This window comes from Dipodomys merriami, unplaced genomic scaffold, assembly GCF_024711535.1.
Source record: "Dipodomys merriami isolate MVZ:Mamm:240054 unplaced genomic scaffold, mDipMer1.0.p SCAF_5, whole genome shotgun sequence".
In the NCBI taxonomy this organism is placed as follows: domain Eukaryota; kingdom Metazoa; phylum Chordata; class Mammalia; order Rodentia; family Heteromyidae; genus Dipodomys; species Dipodomys merriami.
Window position 1 is genome coordinate 3,953,048 of NW_027206068.1, and position 13,200 is coordinate 3,966,247.

Genomic DNA, 13,200 nt, shown 5'->3' on the forward strand with positions numbered 1-13,200 from the left:
ACAAAACGAACAAAATGGGAGAAAAATGTTTTCCAGTTATTCATCAATTTGATAAAGAATATCCAGAAAATAAAAAGAGCTTCAAAAATTGAACACAATAGGAATAAGTGTTTGGAAAACGGAGGAGAATGGAAAAGGAATAGGCCGGACTCAATCATCAACAAGCAAGGACTATTTATTGAGAAACAGCAAGGGGCACAGACCTTCCCGCGGGTTTAGAGGTTGTGCCCAAGAGTTTGAACAGGAGCTGTATTTTTATAGGAGGTCCAAGCAAGAAGGCAGAGGTTAATGAAAAAGCCACACGTCAAGGAAGGTGGGGGCCTTTCAGTTGGGCCCACAATGGGATGTTTACAGCGTAGGTGGATTGCCCTGCCTGCACTTCAAACAAGTTCACACATACCTGGGATTTTGCCTGGAGTCTATATGGGCCTGGGACAATAGGGTGGGGGTCAATCCTTCATATTCCATCTTCAGATACATAAAATGATCTGGCTAAGAGGGGAGAGACAAGTTCTTCAATAAGTAATCTAATTAATTTTATTGTTGGTACACCAGTTTGGTAGATTGCATTCAGGGCCTCTTGTTTACCTCCACTTTGAACTATGCCTTGGCCCTTCTTTGCATGGGTGATTTTCTTTATTCATGCCAGGTGGGCCTGGGATGTAGTCCTCTTATTTATGTGGCAGGCATGCAGTACCATGTCAAGCCATTGAACTAGTTAAGAGTCTCAGGCACTGGTCCCTCCCCCAGTCTCTGCTTCCTAAATAGCTAGGATTATAGGCTTGAGCCATCACACTGGGCTGGCTTCCTTACTCTGTTATCCTCCAAATAGTGTATGAAGTCTTGACCACATGACTACTTTGAGATCCTAGTTGGAGTGCCCAGTCAATTGGAGAATTTCATCAGGTCTCAGAACTTCTCCTACAGGACCTGAATTTGCTACTGGTGTCCTTGTGGGCCCATTGTGAGTCAAGAAAACAAGCTACATTGCTCGTGCACTGGCAGGAATGCCCGCAGAAGGGACCAGAGGGCACTGTTGCCCAGCAGTGGTGTGCCAGCAACCAGCTCCCATGTGTCTTTTCCTGGAGATCCTGGTTTGTCATTGAAAACACAGATCTATATTGGGGAGTATCATTGCCTCTCTTGCAAGCTCTAATATTGGACCCTACCCATTAGGATTGTGTGTGTTGAAAGGCCCTAACAGTGGACTTTTCTCATGTACAAAGGCTTGCTTGGGGGCTGGGAGTTCACTATCAAAAGATCCTGGGAAAAGAATGTCCATAGGGGCTCCTGCAAGGGATTTCTTGGCCAGAGCTTTTGTGCATGGCTGCAGCCCTTTATTTAGGTCTCCCTTCAAGTATATATAGAGTGAGCATACTAATTGTTCCTGCCAGATAACATTTGAAGAACTGAGTGTTATTGGTGCATTGCCTGGGAACATTCCCACCTTTGTGCTGGAAAATGACCTGGCAGCTACCATGACTGAAATACTGGGGCTCTGCATGGCTTTCTGAGCACCCTTCAGAATCCTTCTCATGATGAATGTATAAGAGCAGGGAGTAAAAATAGCCATCATCTCCCTGGGGTCTAGATAACTGGTCATCATGCTATAGCTACACTCTGATGAGATGAGCTTGTGAGTCTCTGAGGGGCCCAGAGGATAAAGCAGGTGCTGTCGATCAGTTAAATGATGGCAAGCCTGTGTTGTTTCTGTATTGGTATAGAGATAATTCTGCCCACCTTGAGGTTTGGTACCCAATGTCATGAGATAATATTCTAAGCATAGCAGCTCATAGTAGCCATGATTCATTGTGACTTACCTCTCTCCCCGTCAGAAGACCTGTGGACCCCTGGCCAGAAGACAGTGGATCTCAGCAGCAGAATTTCCACTTGTCAAAAACCACAGCCATTCTTAGAGTATGCTCATGCTTGTTTATTTTCTTCTCTAGGAGCCCATGTCTGGCCAAATGTCTAAGTCATGCCAGGCCTCTCAGAAATGAAGAGCTTCTATGTGAATGGACATGCCATGAGAATGAAGGCAACTAGTTTACCAACAAGAGTCCTGCATGATGCTATTTCCTATGACCTCTCTAATATGGCCACTAATAACCTAGTGCAGAGAGATGCAAGAAATGCTGCACTGTGAGTGTTGAACTCCTTCCCTAGGATCAGGTATGGAAGGGTCTACCCAGACAACTAAAGAGCTGTGTATAACCAACAGTATCCCAGACAGTCTTAGAAACGCCTTCTCACACTGTCTTTTTCAATTTCATTACACATTATAAAACATTTATTTTTACTCTGAAAAATCTGTCATGTTCTAAACAACATGGCCAAAAGTAGAAGAAAATAATTCAGATTGATTCAAGTTTTGCAAGATTCTTGCAAAATCTTGTTTTATGTCTTACTAGTAGTTTCAGGAAATTATATTTGGCCAATAGCATGATGCAGAATTTTTTTGCTTTTTTTTTTTTGTCAGTCATGGGGTTTGAACTCTGGGCCTGGGCCCTGTCCCTCAGCTTTTCAGCTCAAGACTAGCACTCTACCACTTGTGCCACAGTGCCACTTCTGGCTTTTTTATGTTTATGTGGTGCTAAGGAATTGAACCCAGGGCCTCATGCATGCAAGGCAAACACTCTACCATTGAGCCACCTTCCCAGCCCTGTGAAGAATTTTTAAAAATTAAGTGGGCAGGAATATATAGAAATTGAAGTACATTGCCGGGTATGTTCTTTTTGAATACTGATTGAGTTTTTGCATATCACCCAAGAAATAGGATACCAATAAATCAACCTTCTCTACTAAGCTGTGTGCTGACTTCTGAACAAGAGTGTGAAGAGATGTAAAACAGATTGAAGTCAGTCTCTTAGAGGTTGGGGTTTTCATCTTGTTCTTTCTTCATGAGATCATTGGTGGCCACCAAGCTTGTGAAAGAGCCAAGGGTTATAGAGAGCACTTGCTCCCTTTTGGGTGATGAATTCATAACAATATGATAGAGCAAGGATACTTCCCACTGAATTCTAGGCACCCAGCATTTTCATTATCTGATATAGCAGAGGGTGCAGGAGCCAAATGGTTACAAGGAAGAAAGAATAAAAGGGTTACTAAGAACACAAGGTCGATAGAGTTGAGTGTGGCTGTTAATAGGGTTTGTACTGAAGTTTGGCCAATTAAGTTTTGTTTTGTTTAGTTCAAATTCCTAAGATGTTAAAGATATTTTTGCTTATCTTTTTGTTTTTAGTGAATAATGAATCTCTCATATTGTTTGAGTTTAGTGCTTAATTAAACACATTAACACCTAGACTAGCCTGGCACTGGATCTTAGCATATAATTTAACAGCTAAAATTATGAAACAGGAACCTGATTTTTTTTTAGAACAAGACTAAGAACACACTTGAGCCAAGAAAACATGGACAAATTGGAATTCATAAAAAAGTAAACTTTTTGTGCTTTGGAGAACTTGATGAAGTAGAGAACAGGATGGATAGATGTGTTTATGTGTCATTATTTGATAAGGACTTGATTCTAGAATACATACTTTACTCTTAGAATGGAATTTAAAACAACCCGACAGGAAAACGGTCACTGGATAGCATACATTTTCTCTCAAAAGATACCCAAATTGCTACTGAATATAAGAAAAATGCTCATTATCATTAGCACTCAAAGAATTACAAATGGAACCATGTGAAATAAATACTGTTGAGAACCTGTTAAAATGGCTATAATGAAAAAAGACAGACAAAGATGTGGAACAATTGAAAGCCTCATGCACTGTGTAGAGGAATGTAAAATAGTATAGCCACTCTTCAAAATACCACTTGGCAATTCCTCAAAAATATTAAATATGGCTCAATCATATGTCATGGTAATTTTGCTGATAGGTAGAAGCATACGAAAACAAGGACCCAGTGTTTATGGCAGCATTATTCACCTTAGCCAAACAGTGGAACCCACCAAAATCCATCTACTACTGAGTGGATAAATACAGTGTGCTTTTATTCATATGACAGAATATCAGGTTGAATTGAAATGAGTGATTTCCTGACACATGCCACAACACCATGTATGTATCTTGCCTTTTTATTACATGCTCTTTACTTGGTGTTGTGGTCTGAGTACACAATGAAGAAACAGTACTGTTGTGTATGATGCACACTGATTCATGAAATATGGATAATTCAATGTAGTTCTGTAAATCTATATCTAATACCTAGTGTTAAAAAATAAATTCAAAATGAGTGGTAACTATTTTAAACCAATAACTTCGTTTCAGTCATTTGGTGTGAGCCATTTTAAAGTTGGTACACTTTTATGTAGCTGCCAGCATCTTGAAACAAATGTGCAGAAGCCTTGACCCTCAGAGGAATACAAAATTGATGACATTCCACTGTCACCCTTGGAATAGTATAAGCTAATAAAATATTGGGTAAGTATCATTCCTGAGTTCTGGAATAATGAGACATGTACTATGTAGGAGAACAAGACAGACAGCTGGCATGCATTTTCTTGGTGTCATTACTTCAATATCTCTGTGTGTGTGTGTGTGTGTGTGTGTGTGTGTGTGTGTGTGTGTGTGTGTGTGTGTGTGTGTGTGTGTGTGTGTGTGTGTGTGTGTGTGTGTGTGTGTGTGTGTGTGTGTGTGTTGGTGTTCCTGGTTCCAGGTGTGTCCCAGGTCCGCTACCATATCGGTGACCTAGAGCAGGTAATTACTGCTAAAAATGTTGGTCATTTACCATTTAGGTTGTATAAAATGTATGATTAGAATATGACTATATCACTGAATAGATTTAATAGTGCTCTAAGTATCTTTGCACCACAAGTAGGATTAGTAATTGTCTAGTTATTTTTAAGAAGTCATTTAAAGCTAGAAGTCATAGAAGAAGGACACATTCTTACCTTTGTTATTTTAATGAAAATGTGTGAAGGCATCTGTATTCTATAACAGAATTCCTACATGAGATTGGATGGTTTATAAAGATTAAATGTTTATCTTGGCTCATGGTTTTGAGGACCAGAAGTCCCAGATCAGCAACTGTATTTGGTGAGGCATCATACAGCCCACACATTCTGTACCTTGATCTGGCAGACAAGTGGTAGGATAAATGGGCATCTGTGGAAGAGGCACAGTACTGTAGGTGACCTTACTTTATACCAACCTGCTTGCACTGAGCCTTCAAGATAACTAATACCATCCTGACCACACTGTATTAATCTCTTCATGTGAGTAACCACCTGTGGCAGGTCTCTAAACACTGTTATATTGGCGATAGAATTATCATGAATTTCTGAGAGGACAAATCATATTCAAGCCATAGCAAAGGTTGAGGCCTCTTTTCTGAATATGTGTAGAGTTGCTGACAACATGTGCAATGCCCAGCCAGGGTTGGGGGTGTGGCTGAAATTTAGCATGTTCCCAATGATCAGTGCATGTGGTGGTGGGTAGGTGGTATGAAGGACTGACACACAGAGGCATTCATGGCCTGTCTTCAGGATCCAGCATTTTAGGGTCAAGAGCATCATTGTAAGCCATTTCATTAATACAAGAACTTGGCAATTCAGTTTTAGTCCATAATAACACGAGCAACTCTAGTGACAAGTTTGTAAGTCAAACCTGCTTTGCTTTGTAAATCATACAAGGCAAGTGTCAGGAAAGGTTCTCTGAGTGTGTTCAGGCTGACTTTTGACTGCAGTTGTTTGGTGTAAGTAGTGTGTGTGTGTGTGTGTATGTGTGTGTGTTTGTGTTTAGGTGTGTTCATGTGTGAACTTATAGGGAAAGACCAGCTATGGGGGAGGGGATCTTTTCTTTTCAGTCTGGCCAGATGATTGTTCAAGGAGAAGTCTATATCCATTCCTCATTTTATTTCTTTATTTACTTAGTGCCAGTCCTGGGGTTTGAACTCAGAGCCTGGGTGCTGTCCCTGAGCTTTTATGCTTAAGGCTAGTGTTCAACCACTTGAACCACAGCTCCACTTCTAGCTTTTTTGGTATTTTAGTTGGAGATAAGAGTTTCTAGGACTTTCCTGCCTGGCATGGCTTTGAACCATAATCCTCAAGTCTCATTACATGCATGAGCCACTGGATACCAAGCTTCACTCATCATTTTATCTGATGGATTTAGACTTATTGTTAAGCTTGTTCCTGTGGCCAGGGTGTGGGTGTAAGCCCCCTCTCACTAATCATGTCCCCTGGCTTCTATTGAGTTTTGTAGAAATCCCTTTGTTTTTTGGATGAATGGAAGAATTGCAGCATGGGCAAAATGCAAAAATAGTGCTTTTATTGAAGAGAAAAAGTAAAGTGTCCAACACTAATAAAGGAGACTAAGAAACATGGCATTTCCTGCTTGAAGAAATGATCTTATGAAATTCATTAGGACAAACCTAGTTAATATGATTGGAATCTTTTATATAATTCAGATGACCTGTTCTTGACAAATTTAAGAATTATCTGGATTCCTTGCTTTGTCCTCATTTGTAAACATGATTCCTTGTATACAGATGGATTCACAGTCAGTTTACCAAGAGAATGCTCTGTGACATGGATGGTAAGAAGTATTTCCAGGAATGTCTCATGTTTCAGTGTAAACAGCAGGTCCTGTGTCTGTTTTTTATTTATGTCAGTCCGGTTACAAGATTATGTTTTTGGGTTGCAGGTCCTTGCATCTCCCTATGGAGATGAGCGTCTGTGGAAGAGGCACAATACTGTGAGTGCTCTTCAGATGGGGATGTTGCTCTCACTGACTTTCTTAGGTTCCACACTCACTTCAAGGCTGGGACTGAAATATGGATACCTGGTCTAAGTAACCCCATCTTGGCATGTTGGTGGATGATGGAGACTTTTTGAAAACTCTAGAGGTGAAATTCCACCCCCAGGTGATAGGTGCCTGAATGTCTAGCAGCAGATGGGGCAGGGACTTGGATAGTAGGTTCCCAGGCCTGCCACACAGATCTGTACAATGAACTCATGAGACTCTGAACTCCAGAGCTCCCTATGACCCTGTGCCCGAACCATGACCCTCTTTAGACCCCACCAGCTCTGCTCCCATTGTGCCATGCCTCCTGTCTCCTGGGCACCATGACATCCCTCTTCAACTCTCCATCAGAGTTGATCAGGTTTGTTGTTCTGCTCTTTCTTTACTACCCTTGTGGCTCAGTTTCCTAACAATATTAAGTGCATTGGAGGCTACAAGTTTTTTGGGGATGTGAGTTCACTCACAGTTCCAGCTTTCTAGTAAAGACTGGATTCAACCTGTCATAATGTGCCTTCTCTGTATCTTTGATGGAATTCCCCTATAAGAGGATGTGAAGAGAAAAAGAAGAGGCCAGGGCCGCATTATCTCCTCCCAGGAGCCCACCATCCCCTTCCAGAGCATTTCCCCAGGACCTAAATCACTCACTAAGCCAGTTTCTTAAGGTTCCTACTACTTTACAATATTGCATTTGATCAGGTCTGGGATGCCTTGTGTCTGCCCCTTGCTGGGTCAGACGTGCTGCAGCTCTTCCCATTGCCTCCTATTTTACCTTCAAATCCAGTGGATGGAGCAGTTCTGCTCTCTGTATCAGTTTCAGGGGTACCCAGTGGAAGGTAATTTTTGGTTACATTAACTTCTGATAGATAGGGGATTCTAACCTGTTTTGGAGAGGGTTTATTCTAGTTGTATTTCAGTAGTAATTCAGTTAACTTGTCTGTTTTAGAGTAGTTTCAATGAAGCCCATTATGACAAGAGCAGACCAAGAGGAATGTTGACTTCTAGAGACCAAAAAGCATACATTGTCCCAGGAGGTACATGCTTAGTCCCTGACATGTTTCATCCTGCCTCTGAGGCTACCTCGACTACCTGTCCAGAGTTCTCTTTTAGTAATTTTTTTCAAAAGACATTTGTGTAGTTTTTGTGTCCAAGTTTAAAACTTAAAATTGAGTCTGAACCTGGGCACTAGTAACTCAGGCCTGTAATCCTAGCTACTCAGGAGGCTGAGTTATGAAAATATGATGTTCAAAGCTAGCCCAGGCAGAAAAAAAAAATCTGTAAAACTCTTAGATCCATCTAACCAGCCAAAAGCTGAGATTTGGTAGAGAAGCAGTCTTTGACCAAACACAGTTAAGTGAAACTCCTGAGTTCAAGGCTTTCAATAAAAATATAAACAAAAAAAGAATCTACATTTCCTTTTCAGTTTGCAACTGTCCCAGGGGAGGTTTGGTCTTATCTAAACCTTGGGAGTTTCTATACCAAAGGTAGTAAGTGTAGTTGAGATGGAGAAGGGAATATGATCCATAGGTTGTGGGTAACAAGAAAGGTCAGTGCTCCCACGAAGGCAAAACTACTGAAGGAAGAGAGACCTCTCCTTCACTGTGTTTCTTTGGGGCAGTCTTAGTTAAGAGTTCTTCGGAACACTCAACTTCATCATTGGCTCTTGTGTTTAAGGTGCAAGGCCCACGACTGAGCAAGAACAGGCGATATTTCTGTTCAGGATTGTGTAGTGTTAACTTCATAAGAGTCAGATGATGCTCAGAGGTGTCCACTGGTCCCAAAAGATCCTGAGTCCTGAAGACTGGAAATGCTTCTTGATTATAGAGGAAGCAGAATCTGAACTGGCTGTCTGTGATGAGCCACTGGGATATGCTATATCCAATTTTTAAGCATCCACAGTGAACAGGAGTTCCCCTCTAGATGATTTTGGGAGCATGCTTGAATTTTCCTTGTACTAGTTTTCTGATATTGTCATTTATTTCTCAGGTTATTTGTGTCATGTGCACAAAAATGTCTATTTGTCATTGTTTCATGCCTGTCTAGGAGCTTGAACTCAGGGCCTGGGCATTCTCCCTTACTTTTTCACACTAGACTGTACTGTACCACTTCAGCCACAGCTCTGTTTCTGGCTTTTTGCTGATTAATTGGAGATAAGACTCACATGGACTTTTCTGCTTTGGCCACCCTGTCTGAGCCTCCTGAGTAGCTAGGATTACAGGCAAGAGTTTAAGGCTAATACTCCACCTTGAGCCACAACTTTACTTCTGGCTTCTTGCTAGTTAATTATAGATAAATCTTACAGACTTTTCTCTATGGGACGGTTTTGAACCTCAAGGCTCATATCTTAGCCTCCTAAGTAGCTAGGGTTATAGATGTGAACCAGAGGCACTTGCTACTTACAGTGCCCAGACTGGAACCCAGAGCTTTCCACCTGCTAGCAAGTGTTGTGTCACTGAGCCTGTATTGGCTTGTGAGATTTTTTTCTTTTAATTCTGTGTGATATACTTGAGTTCCATTCCAGTTGTTCCATTGCTTCTTTTTTTGTGGCTGGGTTATATTCCATAGGATATATGTACTAGAGTTCTGAATTAGTCATCTTTGCAATGGTTTTATTGATAAATGCATGATCATATCTTATTTTTAATGGTGAGAATGAAATGAAGTTTTAGAAAGTTTATAAACTATGTATAGTATTTTCACAATTAAAAAAAAAAACAAAAAAACCCAAACAAACAAAAGAAAAGAAAGTTTATAAGCTAAAGAAAAATAATCACCTATAATTGAATTCCTCTTGAATCACTGTTCTTATTTATTCCCTCTGTTTCTCTTTCATATGTAATGGACATAGCTTAAATGAATTATTCATTTCTATGTTCATTTAAGCATTTTTTTTTTGCCAGTCATGGGTCTTGAACTCTGGGCCTGAGCACTGTCCCTACGTTCTTCAGCTCAAGGCTAGCACTCAACTACTTCAGCCACAGAGTCATTTCTGGTTATCTGGTGGTTAATTGGAGATAAGAGTCTCACAGTTTTTCCTGCCTGGACTGGCTTTGAGCCACAATCCTCAGGTCTCAGCCTTCTGAGTAGCTAGGATTACAGGCATGAGTCACTGGTCCCCGGTACTTAAGCATTCTTTTTTTTCTTTTTTTTTAATTTAATTTTTTATTGTAAAGATACTATACAGAGGGTTACAGTTACATGAGTGAGGTAATGAGTACATTTCCTATTGAGCATTGTTGCCTCCATTGTTTTCCCCCTACCATCCCTTCCCTCCCTACCTTCCCCGAGGTTCTTTTTTTTAAAAATTGTGATTAAGTGATTATATAATTTCCCAAATTTCACAGTATTGTGGAATAATGATGCTCATTTAAAGTCACAAGTTCATTCTAACTTTCCTGGAGCAAATTGTCCATCACGGTCTATAACATATAACTGTGTACACATACACACCATACATGTGATCAGCAGCATGGGGATATTTAGTAGTGGTTCGACCAGATGAGTGGGAGTTCTTTGTTTCTTAAGTCCTGTTAATTTTGTCGTATCACCTAACATTTTAGATTTAGCATCCACTTTATCAGGGAGACCATGTACCGTTTGTCTCTTTGCTCTTGGCTTACCTCTTAAGCATTCTTTTAACCATATACATTCCATTGATAGAATGTACCATTCAGAAATCCTTGAGTCAGATCACCTGTCCATATATTTAATAGAGGAATAGAAAGTAAGTAAAGTGTGAGGTGACTTTGATATCTTGCCATGTGCCTTTATTATGTGGGTTAAGACACCTGTAGGAATATGTCACTGTCATGGCGGGGGGTGGGGGGGGTAATCACAGCCAGAGTTGTTACTTATTTTTCCCCCAGTTTATTCAGCAAATGGGTTCCATGTACTGCAAACTTTTTCAACATCCTTGGACAAGTTATAAACAAGGGCTGTGAATTTCCCTGTTCCACCATGATACAACTGGTATTGTTGATCCAGAACAATGATAGAGTGTTTATTTCACTTAGTGGTAATCTTTTCTTATGCAGTAGTATTTGAAGAAATCTTAGAGTTAAAGACTAGGGATTGTGAGAGATGCTTCTCAGGGAACATTCAACTCTGATTCTTTAGGCCTAGACTACTCCTTGTAGCCTAACAGAAGTGCCTCCCCATGCCTTGGTCAAGAGGCTGCCCCAGAGCCGTTGGGTGAGCCCAAGAACCCAGTACGTAGAACAGAGCAGGCAGCAGCCTGCCAACCCAGTGCTTAGTGACATGACACTTAATCAACAACATCTACAAAATGCTACCTGTGTGGGTCCTTGGAAGGGGTTTCTAGCAGTGTTCAAACTCTCAGTAGCATTTTCTGCTTGTGGATCTTATGAATTAAGACTGTATTATGAACTAGCAACAAGAAAGTGACCTCTGAGTCAGGGACTCATTTTATAGGTGAACAACTAAAGGTGCTGAGAAGGACAATAGCCATCCAGATTATCAGCACTCAAACTTTCTGCACCTTCTTTATATCCTTCAGCATGGTAAGGGAGTCCAGCTATGCCAGTCTGTGGATTCCCACAGGAAGGACATAATCCCTGAAACCCACAGGACTTCTTTATAGAGCAGGCTGGCAGGGACCTAGGAATGAGGACAAAGAGTCTTCTTACCTTGCAAACATGTGGAACTAAGAAATATTTATATATGGCAGTGCTTAGCTGTCAGAATATTTAATCTTTCTTTTTCTGTCTTTGCCATACATTTTACTTTTCTAGATACACACACTTTGACTTTTAAAAATAGTGCTCCCTTAATAATAGTGACTTTTATGCTTTACTTCTTTTTAAAATTGGAGATTAGCTTCTTCCTCTTTGGCAGAGCTGTACACTGAAGAGTATGAAGTTGTAATTATGTGGATATATCTGAAAGTGTATTTTTGCAGTGTTGGAATTGAACCTTAGGCTGCATGTAGCGAGGCAAGCCCTCTGCCAGTGAGCCAGCCACTTCCTTAGCCAGTAATCTGATAATTGTGTCAGACTGAGAATTTGTTTCCTAGAGGCTGTACCCCATGAGAGGTTTCAGGACTTCTTAATACATTTATGTGCTTCTGCCATGTTCTGAATGCCCAGGGGAGGATAATATTCTCCCTGGTGTTTGCTTTATTGATGTTCTACAGTGCATTTAGATATGGATTTGTTTTCTTGAATAATATATACACAACAAGTATAATCCAATATCCAAATACTGGGGACAGATGTAGCTCTTACTTTCTTTTTTTTAATTTTGGAATATTTGCTTGCACCTAATAAAATAACTTAGGGATGGGGGACTCAAATCTTAGCACAAAGTATCTGATTCATAGGTACCTTAATACACAGAACATACGTAAATGTAATAGTTTCTACAATATTTTCAGTGTTCATGCATTTTGACTGTGACCTGTTACATGAGATCAGTGTGTGTGTGTGTGTGTGAGAGAGAGAGAGAGAGAGAGAGAGAGAGAGAGAGAGAGAGAGAGAGAGAGAGAGAGAGAGGGAGGGAGGGAGGGAGGGAGGGAGGGAGGGAGGGAGAGAGAGAAGCAAGGATTATAGGCTTGAGCAACTAATGCCCATCACCACTTTTGAAATCTTAATGTAGAGTTAAAGACACAGAACTCTTATCAAATGTTTTCCTTTCCAGGATGCCTTGGGCCATATGATCTGCACTTATTTAAGAAATGAAAGGGGGAAAAATGGCTCTGTGCTGGTAGCTCAATCCAGTAATCCTAGCTACTTTGGAGACAGAGATAAGAAAGGTGATGGGGGATGGTTATAGGTAACCCCAGGCAAAAATTTCTGAAGACCCTATCTCGCTTAATAACCAGCCTAGGAGTCAGGGCTTGGGATGTTGAAATTCCAGGCTAGTCCATGCGGAGAAGTTTACAAGATCACCATCTCAACAGAAAAAAAGAAAAGAATCAACAAAAACTAGGCATAGTGGTACACACCTACCATCTCAATTATAGCAGGAAGCATAAATAGGAGGATTGCAATTGAGACCAGCCTGGGGAAAAAGCAAGATACGATCTCCAAAACAACCAGAGCAAGAAATGGCTGGAATTGTGGCTGAAGCAGTACAATACTTGCCTGGGAAGCCCAGCCCTGATTTCAAACTCAGTGCCACCAGAAAGAAACACAAATAGTACTTTCACGATAGACATTCTGAGAGCGTCTCAGTTCAGAAATATTAGTGTTTTGTGAATGAAAATATGTATCAGAATAGAGCTATAATAAGTTTACTTGGTATTTCAGATTGGGCCTAGACATTCCTCTGTACACCTTTCATCTCACCCAGGCAGCAGGAGTTTTGATTCTCCTTTGTAGGAGAATCTGAGCTGCAGCAGGCCTGTTGGCAAGGAGAACACATAGGATTTCAACCCCAGGTAGAGGCTCAAACCCCTTCCTCCTGGGGAGACTCTCCTCCAGGTAGAGTCTCC

The 13,200-nt window shown here is 40.8% G+C and overlaps 1 protein-coding gene across 9 annotated transcripts in view; it reads left to right on the plus strand.

Moving 5' to 3' along the window:
* The window catches only part of Cobl (cordon-bleu WH2 repeat protein), a 213,354-nt gene that overhangs the window by 47,074 nt on the left and 153,080 nt on the right, over positions 1-13,200 (plus strand). For 7 of the 9 annotated variants that reach the window (XM_069995972.1, XM_069995979.1, XM_069995974.1 and 4 more), the window contains exon 2: positions 1,950-2,142. In XM_069995972.1, coding sequence (XP_069852073.1) covers positions 1,979-2,142 — 164 coding nt within the window. In that variant the 5' untranslated portion in view covers positions 1,950-1,978. Of the gene's footprint in view, positions 1-1,949; positions 2,173-4,414; positions 4,431-13,200 lie in introns of those variants that run through there. The other 2 variants (XM_069995977.1, XM_069995978.1) reach the window with 2 other exon arrangements.